Here is a 16808-nt window from a genome sequence, read left to right as displayed (position 1 = left end):
GTGCCCCAGATCTCTCTCTGGAAGGTTGTTGCTGGGTTTTTTTGTTTTTTTTAAGCAGTTGGGTCATTGCTAGAGCTGGAAAAATGAAATAAATAAAAACCAAGGGTTTGGTATGGGGGAGTCCTTTGGGATCAGAATTTCCATTGTGAAGCCAGCTGGGGTGGTTAAGTGAGTCATAGCTAGTTTTACAAGGTTTTTTTTGGGGGGGCAGTTATTCGAATCACTAGAGTTGTTAAGTGAATCACACGCTATTGGGGGAGATAATGATTGTCCTTCCTCCCTCCCTCTCTCCTTTTTCTCCTTCCTTCCTTCTTCCCTCCTCTTCCTTCCTTCCTTCCTTCCTTCCTCCCTCCTTCCTCCCTCCCTCCCTCCCTCTTTTTCTCCTTCCTCCCTTCCTGCCTCCTCTTTTTCTCTTTCTTTCCTTCCTCCCTCCTCTTTTTCCTTCCTCCCTCCCTCCCTCCCTCTTTTCTCCTTCTTTCCTTCCTTCCTTCTACCTTCCTCCCTCCCTTTTTCTCCTTTCTTCCTCCCTCCCTCCCTCTTTTTTTCCTTTCTTCCTCCTTCCCTCCCTCCCTCTTTTTCTCCTTCCTCCCTTCCTGCCTACTCTTTTTCTCTTTCTTTCCTTCCTCCCTCCTCTTTTTCTCTTTCCTTCCTCCCTCCTCTTTTTTCCTTCCTTCCTCCCTACCTCTTTTTCTCCTTTCCTTCCTTCCACCTCCCTCCCTCCCTCTTTTCCCCTTTCTTCCTCCTTCCCTCCCTCTTTTTCTCCTTTCTTTCTTCCTCCCTCCCTCTTTTTCCTTTCTTCCTCCTTCCCTCCTTCCCTCCCTCCCTCTTTTTCTCCTTCCTCCCTTCCTGCCTACTCTTTTTCTCTTTCTTTCCTTCCTCCTCTTTTTCTCTTTCCTTCCTCCCTCCTCTTTTTTTCCTTCCTTCCTCCCTCCCTCTTTTCTCCTTTCCTTCCTTCCACCTCCCTCCCTCCCTCTTTTCCCCCTTTCTTCCTCCTTCCCTCCTTTCCTCCCTCTTTTTCTCCTTTCTTCTTCCCTCCCTCCCTCTTTTTCTCCTTTCTTCCTCCCTCCCTCCCTTTTTTCCTTCCTTCCTTCCCTTCTATCTTCCTTCCTTCCTTCCATCTTCCTCCTTCCTCCCTCCTCTTTTTCTTTTCTTTCCTTCCTCCCTCCTCTTTTTCTTTCCTTCCTTCCTCCCTCCCCTTTTTCCCCCTCCCTCCCTTTCTTCCTTCTACCTTCCCCCTCCCTCTTTTTCTCCTTTCTTCCTCCTTCCCTCCCTCTCTTTTCTCCTTTTTCTTCCCTCCCTCCCTCTTTTTCTCCTTTCTTCCTCCCTCCCTCCTTCCCTCCCTCCCTCTTTTTCTCCTCCCTCCCTTCCTGCCTCCTCTTTTTCTCTTTCTTTCCTTCCTCCCTCCTCTTATTTCCTTCCTTCCTTCCTCCCTCTTTTTCTCCTTTCTTCCTCCCTCCCTCCTTCTTTTTCTTCTCCCTTCCTCTCCTCTCCTCTCCTCTGCCTCTCATCTCCCCCGTCTCCCCCCTCCCTCCCTCCCCTTTCTTTCTTTCTTTCTTTCTTTCTTTCTTTCTTTCTTTCTTTCTTTCTTTCTTTCTTTCTTTCTTTCTTTCTTTCTTTCTCTCTCTCTCTCTCTCTCTCTCTCTCTCTCTCTCTCTCTCTCTTTCTCTCTTTCTCTCTTTCTCAACAATGAGAACAATCACCCAATGGAAAGGTTAATCTCCAGAAGTTGTGAGTGCTTCCTCGCTGGATGTTTTTTAAAAGAAGAGACTGGACAACCTATTGGTCTGAAATGGTGTAGGTCTGGTCTCCTGCTTGTGCAGGGGATTGGACTAGATGACCTCGGAGGTCCCTTCCCACTCCGTGATTCTCTTTCTCTCTTTTCTCTAACCGGGAGATCTGCCAGGCCTGATGTGGGCCCACTCAGCAGAGGCAGAAACGATGCACTCAGGGTTCCCCGTGTCTCTCCCTTCCCCTTCTCTTCTTCCTCCCCCTCCCCCCATCCCGCTTCTAGAACAACGAGAAGCAAATGCGCCAGCTGTCCGTCATTCCCCCCATGATGTTCGATGCCGAGCAGAGACGGGTGAAGTTCATCAACATGAACGGGCTGATGGAGGATCCCATGAAGGTCTACAAGGACCGGCAGTTCATGAACGTCTGGACGGATCACGAGAAGGAGATCTTCAAAGAAAAGTAACGTTTCTCCTTGTTTCCCCTCCCCCTTTTTTTTTGTCTGGGGGAGGGAAGCACCGCTGGGGGACAACCCAAGTCTTGTGCTGCCTTTGTGCTACCTCCGCTGCATAAGGCAGTGATCCCCAACCTTTTTTATGGCGCGGCCCGGTACCGCATTAGCTGGGCGCCGCCATCTTTTGATGAAAAGTGCTTCCGGTGAGCTTTCTACCGGAAAAGCTCACCAGAGCGCTGGCACCGCCATCTTTTTGATGAAAAAGTGCTTCCGGTGAGCTTTCTACCGGAAAAGCTCACGGAAGCGCTGGCGCCGCCATCTTTTTGATGAAAAAGTGCTTCGGTGAGCTTTCTACCCGGAAAAGCTCACCGGAAGCGCTGGCGCCGCCATCTTTTTGATGAAAAGTGCTTCCGGTGAGCTTTCTACCGGAAAAGCTCACCGGAAGCGCTGGCGCCGCCATCTTTTTGATGAAAAGTGCTTCCGGTGAGCTTTCTACCCGGAAAAGCTCACGGAGCGCTAGGCGCCGCCATCTTTTTGATGAAAAGTGCTTCCGGTGAGCTTTCTACCGGAAAAGCTCACGGAAGCGCTGGCGCCGCCATCTTTTTGATGAAAAGTGCTTCCGGTGAGCTTTCTACCGGAAAAGCTCACCGGAAGCGCTGGCGCCGCCATCTTTTTGATGAAAAAGTGCTTCTTCCGGTGAGCTTTCTACCCGGAAAAGCTCACCGGAAGCGCTGGCGCCGCCATCTTTTTGATGAAAAGTGCTTCCGGTGAGCTTTCTACCGGAAAAGCTCACGGAAGCGCTAACGCCGCCATCTTTTTGATGAAAAAGTGCTTCCGGTGAGCTTTCTACCCGAAAAGCTCACCGGAAGCACTTTCATCAAAAAGATGGCGGCGCCAACAAACCAGCGCCCGGTAGGACTTGTTCCACGGACCGGTGCCGGTCCGCGGACCGGTGGTTGGGGACCCCTGGCATAAGGTGTATAATGATAGCCCTCAACGTTACAGTCACATTCGGGATTGGGATTTCTCTCCGCTAACTGAGGCGGTTGCTAATATTTTACCAATTTTTTTCAGGGCCTGGTCTGTTCTGACCCAGGCTTCCTGAGACACTAACTAACACACGTTAGTCCCTTTTGCTTTCTTTCAACGGCTGGGAATTATATCGTCATTCCCAGCCCGTAATGAGTCCCGAACAGGTTTGTTGACAGTCCAGCGGAAGTCGGCCAAAGTCCTTCGGGATAAGGCCGATGTCAGCTTTGGAATCCTTTATTCATCGCTGCCACATAGCTTGAGAAAGTGGGAAGGGTGTGTGGTTTTGATTGAGTAGCTCTAAGTAGACAAAATAGAATTCTTTGTGTTAGTTCAAGGACAAAGAGTGTGGCGCAGGAACTTACTTTGGGATTGGTTCATGGGATGTGACAATGAGGGAAAAGGGGATGGTTTGTAGTTTGGGACATTGTGGGAAGTCGGGGAAATTTTTAGTTTCGAAATTTCACAGACGTGCCAGGTGCTGTTCTAATAAAGGTACTTTTGAGATTATCACGTTACTGATTGGAATGGAGGTTCTCTAGAACGCTGACAGCTGATAAGCACCCACCTTTATCTCCCTTGAAATGCTGCCAATGACTAAATGGCCAATTAGCTGTACAAGGCCAAACGGCGTTTCAGACTTTAAACCCACCAGAAGGAACAAAGTTGCTTCCTGCAAAGGGCTCCTGTCCCTTTGCTCCTCCTCTATGGCTTATGGGAGGGGCCAATCACCTCCAAGCCTTACTCCCAAGTTGCCTCTTTTGTCTTAACTGTTCTTGCCTTCCGGCAGCTCTGTGCATGCACGCACTGGGAACAGGCTCCCTCTGTTCCTCTGCCTCGCTGCTGTCAGATTCTGGAGGCTCCAGAGTCAGCACATAACTCCCAGATGGCCGTGGCCCCATCTCTGTATCTGACGCAGGACCCTCGTCCGAGCCCTCCCCAGACTCCCGGACTGGCTCATGTTCCTTCCCATTGCCCGACTCTGCTGCCGTCTCCACATGCTGTCGGCGGATCAGACATGGTCATTGGGCGAATCGCTATGGTTGTTAAGTGAATTCATGCGGTCGTTAGGCGAATCAGGCTTCCCGCGCCGACTTTGCTTGTCGGAAGTTGGCTGGGAAGGTCTCCAGTGCCAATCCACCTTGGAGGGCTTCTAGTCCAGTCCGGTGACCCTGGGATGCCACGAACGTTGTAAATACAGGTGGTCCTCGACTTACGACCTCAAGGAGCACCAACATTTCTGTTGTTCGGTGAGACATTTGTTAAGTGAGCTTTGCCCCATTTTCTTGCCCCAGTGAGTTCAGCGAGCCCCTGCTAAGTTGTTAAGTGAGTCACAAGGTCGTTAAGTGAATCTGGCTTTCCCCCTGTCGGGCTCCATATGCAACTGCGCCCGCCGGCAACAAAGACACTAACTTTGGATCCATGAGGGGCGTTCGCAGAGAGTTGGTGTCGTCCGGCAGGGAGTCGGGGGCTGCCCTGTGGAAACCCCTGTGACGTTACCTCACAATGCTGGCTAGGAGTCAGAAGCTGAATGGGAATCCCCAGAGGAAGTGCTTGCAGATGACTCCGATTCCCAATTGACATTTTGTGGGGTTGGCCGGTTTCTACTGAGGTGGGAACGCCTCATTTTATGTCACGGGGTGGATATGGGGAGTAGAGGGGATCGGTGATAGGTACCATGTTTCTCACAAAATAAGGCCGGGCCTTATTTTATTTTTTTTGACCAATGGAAAAAACGGCTAGGCCGTCTTTTCGGGGGTGACTTAATTTCCTCCCCAACCTAGAGCGGCCCATACGCATGTACCTCGCTGCGAGGCTGCTTCTATCGGCCAATGAAAGCTCCCGAAGGCAGAGTCCCCAGCCGCTTCAGGGCGTGGCGTGGCTGCCCGTGTCCACTCGCCTTGTAGGCAGTCTCTTTCGGGCGATGGAAGCTCCCCAAGTGCAGTTACCAGCCACTTTGATCGGCCGGTAGAAGCGGCCTCGGGCGAGCGCGCACACACACTCCCCTCGCCGCGATCAGAGTGCCGGCCGATCAGAGTGTTGGTGACTGCACTTGGGGAGCTTCCATCACCCGAAAGAGACTGCCCTAAAGGCGAGTGGACATGGGCAGCCACGCCTTGCCCTGAAGTGGCTGGGGACTCTGCCTTCAAGGGAGCTTTCGTCTGCCGATAGAAGCGGCCTTGCGGCGAGGGAGTGTGTGTGTGCTTCGGGGCAAGGCGGGCTGCCCGTGTCCCCTCGCCATTAGGCAGTGTCTTTTGGGCAATGGAAGTTCCCCAAGGGCAGTCACCAGCCACTTCGATCGGCCGTAGAAGGGGCCTCGGGGTGGCGTGCACACACACACTCCCCTCGCCGCGAGGCCGCTTCTATCGGCCGACGAAAGCTCCCGAAGGCAGAGTGCCCAGCCGCTTCGGGGCGGGCGTGGCTGCCCGTGTCCCCTCGCCATTAGGCAATGTCTTTCGGGCGATGGAAGCTCCCCAAGGGCAGTCACCAGCCATTTCGATCGGCCGATAGAAACAGCCTCGGGGTGAGCGCCCATGCACACTCCCTCGCTGCGAGCCGTTTCTATCGGCCGGCCAGAAAGCTCCTGAAGGCAGAGTGCCCAGCCGCTTCGGGCGGCGTGGCTGCCCGTGTCCCCTCGCCATTAGGCAATGTCTTTTGGGCGATGGAAGCTCCCAAGGGCAGTCACCAGCCATTTCGATCGGCCGATAAAAACAGCCTCGCGGAGGGGAGTGTGTGTGCGCTCGCCCGAGGCCGCTTCTACCGGCCGATCGAAGTGGCTGGTGACTGCACTTGAGGGAGCTTCCATCGTCCAAAAGAGACTGCCTAAAGGCGGGGGACACGGGCAGCCACGCCGCCCGGAAAGCAGCTGGGCACTCTGCCTTCAGGAGCTTCTATCGACTATCGGGGTATTCTAGCCTAGAGCGACCTGCAGGGCCCTCCTAAAGGCAAGTTTTCTCCCCATCCCCCTGCCTTTCCCCACCCATTTCTCTTCACCTCGTGTCGTTCTAACGAGCGATGTGAGAAATGGCGAAACTACATGGATTAAATAGGCTAAATTTTGGGGCTTAATTTCACCTCATGCCTAGAAATCACGCTGGGCCTTCCTATTGGTGGAGGCCGTATTGTTGGAGAATAGTAGTATTACGAGAGAACGGTAGTATTAAGAGCAAAGTAGGCAGAATACAGGGATAGGGAGCCTCTGTGGCGCAGTGGTTAGAGTGCGGTACTGCAAGCTACTTCTGCTGCAGCCAGCTGCCTGCAATTTGGCAGATCGAATCTAGAATGTAGTATTTTCAGGCTCACTCTGCCCACAGCCACCAGTTCGACCCTGACCGGCTCAAAGTCAACCCAGCCTTCCATCCTTCTGAGGTGGGTCAAATGAGGACCCAGATTGTTGGGGGCCAGAGGCTGGTTCTGTAAACTGCTTAGAGTGGGCTGTAAAGCACTGTGAAGCGGTATATAAGTCTATGTGCTATTGGGAAGGAAGGACAGGAAACAGGGAGGGAGGGAGGGAGGAGGAAGGAAAACAAGGAGAAGGAAGGAGGGGAAACAAGAAGAAAGGGAAAAGAGAAGGAAGGAAGGAAAACGAGAAGGAAGGAAGGAAGGAAGGAAGGAAGGAAGGAAGGAAGGAAGGAAGGAAGGAAGGAAAAAACAAGGAGAAGGAAGGAAGGAAGGAAGAAGGAAGGAAAACAAGGAGAAGGAAGGAGGGGAAACGAAGAAAGGGAAAAGAGAAGGAAGGAAGGAAAACAAGGGGAAGGAAGAAGGGAAAGGAAGGAAGGAAGGAAGGAAAACAAGGAGAAGGAAGGAGGGGAAACAAGAGGAAAGGAAGGAAGGAAGGAAGGAAGGAAAACAAGGAGAAGGAAGGAGGGGAAACAAGAAGAAAGGGAAAAGAGAAGGAAGGAAGGAAAACGAGAAAGGAAGGAAGGGAAGGAAGGAAGGAAGGAAGGAAGGAAGGAAGGAAGGAAGGAAGGAAGGAAGGAAGGAAAACGAGAAGGAAGGAGGGGAAACAAGAAGAAAGGGAAAAGAGAAGGAAGGAAGGAAAACAAGAAGGAAGGAAGGAAGGAAGGAAGGAAAACAAGGAGAAGGAAGGAGGGGAAACAAGAAGAAAGGACAAGGAGAAGGAAGGAAGGGAAAGGAAGGAAGGGAAACAAGGAGAAGGAAGGGAGGGAGGGAGGGAGGAGGGAGGAGGAAGGAAGGAAGGAAGGAAGGAAGGAAGGAAGGAAGGAAGGAAGGAAGGAAGGAAGGAAGGAAGGAAGGAAAACAAGAAGGAAGTTAGATCCTGACTGGCTCAAGGTCAACTCAGCCTTCCCTCCTTCCAAAGTTGGTAAAATAAGGACTCGGATTGTTGGGGGCAAGAGGCTGGCTCTGTAAACCGCTTAGAGAGGGCTGGGAAGCACTATAAAGCAGTATATAAGTCTAAGTGCTCTTGCTATTGCTATAAACCATGGATAATCATCTTAGGAAATGGGAGGCAATTGGGAACATAACGTAGGGGAGGTTCGCAGGAGTTAGCTGCGATTAGATGGGTGGGGTAATACTGTAAATGGCGCTGGAAGGCAAGCGCTCCCAGTGCTAACCTGGATCGGAATTTAAACCCGTTATCGCCGGATGGGATGTGCGTCATGTGTACAAATAGGACTTCAAACCTAGATGGTTGTCGGTTTGTATCTCGGCATACGATCATCCAAAGGACCGGCTAACACCCCCCCCCTCTTAACTTCGCTTGTCAGAAGGTTGCGAAAGGGGATCGCATGACCCCGGGATCACTGCGACCGTCATAAATACGAGCCAGTGGCCAAGCGTCCGAATATAAATCACATGACCCTGGGGATGCCGTCACGGTTGTAAGCGTGAGAAACGGGTCATAAGTCACCTTTTTCAGTGCTGTTGTAACTTGAACGGTCCCTAAAAAGAAGTGTTGTAAGTTGAGGACTGCCTGAATTTTGAACACATGACTGTCGGCATGCTGAGACAGTCATAACTCTGAGGAACAGTTGGAAGACTTATTCTCCCCCCCCCATGCTTTGTGGGAAGATCTGGGATGGCTTGGTCAAGAGCCGTGATGAAGATTGGGAGGAAAATGGAGACGAGGTCTTCTCCTCCAAGTGGGACCTCCGTGGTCCGAGATAATTTGCTTGAGTGTCAAGTTGGCAGCTGAATTTGGAAGTGTTTAAGGTCTACCTGAAAAGAGCATTTAAGTATGGGGTCCTTGGGGGTTTGGGGTTTTCTTGCAGACGTTTCATGGCCCAACTAGGGAACATCATCAGTGCAAGAAGGGAGTATGGGATTTGCAGAGTGAAGGAGGAGGAGCAGGAGGCCTGTCTTGTCCGTCAGGGAGTTGGCTAAACCTGGCTCTTTTCCTTGTTTTTATTACAGGTTTGTCCAGCATCCTAAGAACTTTGGCCTCATAGCTTCTTATTTGGAAAGAAAGGTAAGACGGTGCTTTGGTATCATGAAGGACAATAAGGCCAGAAGCTGCACAGCACAAGCAGTGGTCTTCCTCATCCGTTTTTCTTGCATTTTATTTTATTTTTATTTTATTATTTTATTATTATTTTATTTTATTTTATTTTATTTTATTTTATTTTATTTTATTTTATTTTATTTTATTTTATTTTATTTTATTTTATTTTATTTTATTTTATTTTATTTTATTTTATTTTATTTTATTTTATTTTATTTTATTTTATTTTATTTTATTTTATTTTATTTTATTATTTTATTTTATTTTATTTTATTTATTTTATTATTTTATTTTATTTTATTTTATTATTTTATTTTATTTTATTTTATTTTATTTTATTTTATTTTATTATTTTATTATTTTATTTTATTTTATTTTATTTTTTTATTTTATTTATTTTATTTTATTATTTTATTTTATTTTATTTTATTATTTTATTTTATTTTATTTATTATTTTATTTTATTTTATTTTATTTTATTTTATTATTTTATTTTATTTTATTTATTTTATTTTATTTTATTATATTATTTTATTATTATTTTATTATTATTTTATTATTTTATTTTATTTTATTTTATTTTTTTATTTTATTTTATTTTATTATTTTATTTTATTTTTTTATTTTATTTTATTTATTTTGTTTTATTTATTTTATTTATTTTATTTTATTTTATTTTATTTTATTTTATTTTATTTTATTTTATTTTTTATTATTTTATTTTATTTTATTTTTTATTTTATTTATTACCAGAAATTTTTATTTTTTTTTATTTTTTTCATTAGTAGCTGGATACAGATATCCATGCTTTGCTACAAAACGATGTGACCGGGCTTAGTTTTTGGGGAGGAAAATAAGGGAGGGAAAATTCTGCCTCTGCCTACCAGCATCCATGGGTATTCATCTGGCTAGTGTCCTGTCAGCGTGTGAGAGAGTTGAGGGCTGTTTGGAAACTGAAAGAGGATTTGCTGTGTGAGCAGGAAGGAGACAGCAAGGAGCCTGGGCGTGGCTTAGCTCAACTGTTCTGCACTAAAGCTGCTTGGTGCTCTGCAACTATACTGAAACTCCTCTCCTCTGCTGGTGTTTTGCATTTGGAAGAGATTTCTTTCCAGGTGGGGAGGGGGAGTAGGACTCCTTAGCATCAGAGCGTGTTAATAATAATAATAATATAAGAAATACTAATGCTCTGAGGGTCAGTGCTCTGAAAAATCCTTTCTTAGTGAGCACCTAGAAGCCAAGAGGAACCTACGGGCCAAATTTCAAGTTTGTAGGCTTTACTGTTCTGGAGATTTTGTGATGATGCGTGAGGGGGATTATTTCGCTTTTATAGAGAGAGATTATTTTATTTTAATATTTTAATTTAATTTTAATATTTTAATTTTATTTTACATAATTTTATATTAATTCTTTTATTATTTTATTTATTTCCACTTTTATTATAAATAACCCAAGGTGGTAAACATGCATGATATTCATTCATTCCTTCTTTTCCCACAACAACAACCCTGTGAAGTAGGCTGGTGTGTGAAGGAGAGAGTAACAGAGTCCAAAGTCACCCGGGTGTCTTTCATGCCTAAGGTAGAAGCTCCATCTCCAGGTGATGGGCCCAGTGTTACCTAGATGGGTTTCGTGTCTAAGGCAGGACTAGAACTCCCTGTCGCCTGGTGATTGACCCAAAACCACCCAGCTGGCTTTCATGCCTAAGGCGGAACTAGAAGTCACTGTCTCCTAGCGATTGGCTGAAAGTCACCCAGTCAGCTTTCATGCCTTAAAGTGGGACTAGAACTCACTGGGTCCTGATTTCTAAGCCAGCATTTTATCCACCTGCACAAGACAGTGAATTCTAGTTCCACCTTAGCTGTAAAACCCAGCTTGGTTGACTTTGGGCCAATTACCAGGAGACGGTAAGTTCTAGTCCCGTGTTAGACAGCTGGGTGACTTTGGGCCAGTCCCTCCCTCTCTCTCTCTCTCTCAGCCCAGCCTGCCTCACAGGGTTGTTGTGGTGAAAATAGGAGGAGGAAGGTGTGTTGGATATGTTTAGCACCTTGATTATTTGTAGAAATAATAAAGGGAGGTTATAATACAATACAATGCAATTCAGTACAATACAGTAAATACAATAATACACAATATGCAACAATACAACACCACACAATAGAAAACTCAATGCAATGCAATACATAATGTGCCACAGCACAATATAGTATACAATACAATACACAATACAAGTCAATACAATACACAATACGCAACAACATAGCACAGTACACAATAGAAAACTCAATACAAAATACAATAATACACAATATGCAACAACACAACACTACAAAATACAATCAATACAATACACAATATGCAACAACAAAATACTGTACACAAAATATACAATACAAAAGTCAATGCAATACACAATACGCAACAACACAATACAATACACAATACAAAACTCAATACAAAATGCAATCCAATAATACACAATATGCAACACAGCACTGTACAAGATACACAATATGCAATAACAAAATACTGTACACAATACAATATACTGTACAATATAAAAGTCAATCCAATCCAATAATACACAATACACAACAACACAACACTACAAAATACAAAACTCAATACAATACACTACATGCAACAACACAATATTGTACACAGTCCAATACAAAACTCAATAAAATACAGTACACATGATGACCAGTTGAAGATGGCTAACTCAGTTTATAACAATGTTAAGCCACATGATGAATGTATACATTTATTACATAGACGTCTAGGGCACATTAATTTCAAAATGCTCAAACAAACTTGAATTGGCAGAGGGAGTAAAATTGAAACCCTGTAGCAAGTATATACACTGTAATGCTTGTAGTCAAGAAAAGAGTAAGGTTACTCCAGCAAACAGACTAAATGGGTTTAAGACCAAAGAACCTTTAGAGGTTGTTTTTGCTGACATAATTGGTCCTAAGAAACCAAGTTTAGGAGGTGCCTGCTATATTTTGAGTATTATAGACCATTACTCACGATACGGTTTCTGCTATCTTATGAAAAACAAAACAGAAACATTCCAACATTTCTTTAACTGGCTAAGGTTTGCTGAGAGAAAAATGAAAAGTAAAGTAATTGCTTTAGTAACTGATAATGGGACTGAATTTGTTAACAAAAGATTCCAAACAATGCTGAAATTGGCTGGTGTTGAGCATAAACGTTCTGCACCTTACAGACCACAACATAACTCGTTTATAGAATGAAGAGGGCAAACATTACAAGCCATGGCTCGTTATCTGATTCAGGTTTACCTGAAACACTGTGGGGTGAAGCCATAATGTGTAGTAACCATGTTTTGAACAATGTAGTTAATACAACAACTGGAGAATTGCCATTCACTCGTTGGCATGGCAGAAAGCCAAATTTAAGTTATCTACACACATTTGGAGCTCCAGCATGGGTGCATATTCCCTCACAAGTAAGACTGAAAGGGCAACATAGAGCTAAGAAATTATTTTTTGTGGGTTATGAGGCCAATCATAGATCATTTAGATTCTGGAATCGAGGCACAGCTCATGTTTATTGCAGTGCTAATGCAAAATTTCTTGAGCACGTTGGATGGGATAAACTGGAACAGGAATCCAGCAATGATATTATTATTGACACTCAAATAGTCCCTAAAGATGATATCAGTAAACAACAAATAGCCATTAAAGAGGAAGAAAAGGAGGTAATAGAAGAACAGGAGCAGGTGGCACAGGAAAGTCCACCAATAAGCCCTGTATTACCAAGACGTTCAACCTGAGTAACACGACCACCTGATAGATATCAGGCTAGTGTTGTATGCCAAGTGAATACAATTCCAAGTAATTATAGTGAACTAAAACTGTATCCTGCTAAGGATCAGGCTGCTTGGCAGAAAGCAATGGACAAGGAACTAGAATCTTTAAAAAGACTGGAGGTATACGAAAATGTTAAGTTACCACCAGGTAAACATGCCATCAGATGTAAATGGATATATAAGCTTAAGACAGGTGTAGATGGGACTGTTATCCATAAAGCCAGGTTAGTAGCACAAGGGTTCAATGAGACAGCAAATGACTACGATAAGGTGTTTGCACCTAGTCTGAAGGCTACCACATTAAGGGCAGCATTAGTGTGGGCAGCTAAGGAGAAATACATTGTAAATCATTTGAATGTAGAGACGGCATATCTGCATGCACCATTGCAACACACTATATATTTAAAGAAACCTTTAGATCTCAAAAATGATAATACTGATAATAATGATTGCTGGAAATTGAAAAAGAGTCTTTATGGTTTGAAGCAATCAGGATATGAGTGGAACCAATGTATAGTTAAAGAATTAACTAAGATAGGTTTTGTAGCTGGCATGGCTGATCCGTGTTTGTTTAAAAGAGAAAGTAATGGTGTAGTTTCATTATTGTTATTTACTGATGACATAGCATTAATCACCAAAACTGAACAAGAAGCTACTAAAATAATCTCACTCTTGGAAAAGAAATTAAAAAAAAAACAATTAGGAGAAATCAAACAATATCTTGGTTTAAAGATAGATAGAACTAGGGGAGGATACAAGATCTCACAGGCAGATAAAATTAACCAATTACTAAAAAGTTTTAAAATGGAACTTTGTAAACCAGCTAAGACACCAATGAGCCAGGAGTTTAGCCATAGTGATGTTCAAAGTCCTATTTTTGATAAAAACATTTATCAGTCCTTGATTGGTAGTTTATCTTATCTCAGTAATTGGTCAAGGTCAGATATTGCATACAGTGTTAATCGATTAGCGAGATTTAACGCTGAGCCAACTGAAAGGCACTGGCAAGCTGCTAAACGTGTGTTAAGACAGTGATCCCCAACCTTTTACGCCGGCCCGGTATCCCCAACCTTTTTATGGCGCGGCCCGGTACTGACATCAGCTGGGCGCCGCCATCTTGTTTTGATGAAAAGTGCTTCCGGTGAGCTCACCGGAAGCACTTTTCATCAAAACAAGATGGCGGCGCCAAACCAGTGCCCAGTAGGACTTGTTCCACGGACCGGTGCACGGTCCAGCGGACCGTGGTTGGGGACCCCTGTGTTAAGATATCTGAAACAGACAATGCATTATGCATTGTGTTTGGAGCCAAAAGATGAACTGAATTTAACTGCATATGCTGATGCAAGTTTTGCTACAGACATAAATACACGAAAATCTATATCGGGTACTGCTGTATTATTGGGAAAAGCATTGATTGGATGGAGATCTATTAGACAGAAACATCTAAGTTTGTCAACAATGGAGGCTGAATTCTCATGTTTGTCTTTATTATGTACAGATTTAATTTTGTATAAACAATTATTAATTGATATGGGAATTAATATAACAGATTCTATTGTAGTTTATGAAGACAACCAATCAGCAATACAGATGGCTTCAAATATTGCTGTTAAAACAAGAACGAAACACACAGATTTAAGATATTTAAATGTGAGACAATGTGTGCAAAGTAAGATGATTAAGCTAGAATACTGTATGTCAGAAAACAATATAGCAGATCATTTTACAAAGGCCCAAGGCTCTATAAAGCATAAGGCGTGCTGTGAAGATTATGGACTTAGAATGTAAGGTTGTATATATTATCTTACCCAAAGGGGAGAATGTTAGGAATATAAGTCACCTAACAGCTATTTGGGTTAGAAATATATAAACCAGGATAACATTTTAAAACTGTATCTTTAAGAAAATGCAAAACTGTAATTCGGTGTGGTTTCTCAAATGGCCATAAGATGGAGCCAGAAACCTGGGTTGTTTAGTCTGAGTCTCAGAAGAGAGTGTGAGTGTATCTCTGTTTCCTTTGTTGGAAAGTATTGCCGTTCCTCCATTTTTCCTAATTGACTGATATTACTGGATTTAATGTAAGTCTGATACTGAACTGTTTTTGACACTGGAATTTGTTACTGGATTATCCCTGGATTGAAAAACTGACTGATTTACCTGTGAATGACTTTGGACTGCCTATTTTGGACTTTGCTTTAAACCTTTCTGGAAGTAAAAACCTACATTTACTGTACAGTGTATCTGTGTTCTGTGTGTGTATTATTCAAACACTTCTCTCAAATACGTCTCCCTGTATGCGCTCATTCTCCTAACGGGGAATTACCTCAACAACCCTTATTTGGCCCGGTGATTCCAGCTGCTCTTAGTGACAAGGAAAAAAAATATTTCCCCCAAACATCCGATGGGAAACGGATGTCCTGCGGTCTCTGTTTATTTGCACATCGTGGTTTGTTGCGCAGAAGGTTAGACAAGAGTCTCGCCTTGCGTCAGCTTTTAGGAAAAGTTCCTTATTTTAAAAACAGTCTCCCCGTTGGCCTTTTCCAGAACGTGCCGGACTGCGTCTTGTATTACTACTTGACCAAGAAAAACGAGAACTACAAAGCCCTCGTGCGACGGAACTACGGCAAGCGGCGAGGGAGAAACCAGGTGAGTTGCGTTCGGAGTTTCTAGTCCCTGGTGTTCTGACAGTGGAAGAGGCTTTTTTAAAAAAATTATGCTTCCTTTTGGAATGTATTCACCTGTATCAGGCCAAGATGGCGGTTTGCTGACAGTGAGGACAACTAACCAGTGGAACAACTTTCCTCCAGAAGTTGTGAATGCTCCAACACTGGAAGTTTTTAAAAAAGATGTTGGATAACCCTTTGTCTGAAGCGGTGTAGGCTTTCCTGCCTAGGCAAGGGGGTGGACTAGAAGACCTCCGAGGTCCCTTCCAACTCTTGTTATTTCTGTTCTACCCCTTGGGATTTGGGAGATGAGTGGGTGGGATTGTTTCTTTTTTTGGAAAAAAAAAACAAGCAAGAAAATCAGATTTTTTTGAACGGTTTCTCAAAGGGGCAACGGTCAGAAAAAATGATCTCATGTTTGTCGTGTCCGTGGTGGTGACGCCGCAGTAAATTATTCTCAGTTAGCTGAAAAATGACACAGCCAGTCACTCTTGGTCAGAAAAAAATCCTCATGAAAAATTATATTCTTGGAGAACTTTTAATTTAGTTTAATTTTGAAAGAACTTGGAGAACAATTAACCAGTGCAACTACTTGCCTCCTCCAGAAGTTGTGGATGCTCCACGACTGAAAGTTTTTAATAAGAGATTGGACAACCATTTGTCTGAAGTGGTGTAGGGTTTCTTGCCTAGGCTGGAAATCCACCCCTCTTAAATCATGCTGATTTGGGAATTCTGGGAGTTGAAATCCACTCCTCTTAAAACATGCTGGCTGGGGGATTCTGGGAGTGGAAATCCACCCCTTTTAAATCAGCAAGGTCTTAGGGCCGGAAGAGTTTTTGGAGGCCTTCTACTCCAACCCTCTTCCCAAGGCTGGAGTCTTCATCCCTTTTCTCTTGGTGGTAGTGTTAGGGATATACACCCTAGCAGAACGTGCAACGGCAGTCTAGCAGGCAGGCAGATATGTGAGACAAAACGTTGTAGTAGCTTACACTCAGTAAGACAGATACACTGTGCAAGTTAAATAGTTTTTATTCCAGCAAGAGTTATAGCATAGTCAAATAGTCCATATGTCATACACTAAGTTCAGTCAGTCCGGGGTTATTCAGTTTGCAAAGTCCAGTGTCGAAAAGAGTTCATTAAACTTACAATCAATCAGTCCAGTGATATATCTCTTTGCAGTCAGAGATATGAAGAAAAAATCAAACCCCTTTTCTTCTCTCAGCAAACACGCAGTTATCACCATCAATCCATCATTGTCAGCATTCCAGTATAAGCCAGGACAAACAATGAGCTCTCTTGCTCCCTCTTATGGTGATTTTACAACCGCACCCAAAAACTTGGTTTACAGTTTAAAGTGATACATACATTTAAACTCACTAACATAGTTTATATATTATTTTTATCCAAACTAAGTTAGGTAACCAATGTTATCCCTAACATTTAGTACTTATATATTTCCGTCAAGGTCATTTCCTTTTTACCTGGTGAGCAGGTAACCATGTTCGGAGTTTGCAATTCAGCACACCAATTTGTGTCTCCTCTTTCCTCACTCTCAAAATTTAGTCCTCCAACTACAAGCTCCAGATTTTGATGAATTCCGCTAAAGCTTTTACCTGGTTAATGAATAACCACCAACCT

At 43.9% G+C, this 16808-nt stretch overlaps 1 protein-coding gene across 1 annotated transcript in view; it reads left to right on the top strand.

Annotated features, from left to right (window-relative positions):
• The window catches only part of NCOR1 (nuclear receptor corepressor 1), a 192026-nt gene that overhangs the window by 65803 nt on the left and 109415 nt on the right, over positions 1–16808 (top strand). Inside the window, 3 exon segments of the mRNA XM_087968131.1 lie at positions 2012–2190; positions 8588–8642; positions 15052–15153. Coding sequence (XP_087824257.1) covers positions 2012–2190; positions 8588–8642; positions 15052–15153 — 336 coding nt within the window.

This window comes from Notechis scutatus, chromosome 1 (assembly GCF_049901735.1).
Source record: "Notechis scutatus isolate UNSWTSFEM ecotype Mainland chromosome 1, rNotScu1.2, whole genome shotgun sequence".
NCBI lineage: Eukaryota > Metazoa > Chordata > Lepidosauria > Squamata > Elapidae > Notechis > Notechis scutatus.
Note: the sequence above shows the minus strand (reverse complement) of the source record. Positions and strands in the feature narration are given on the sequence as shown.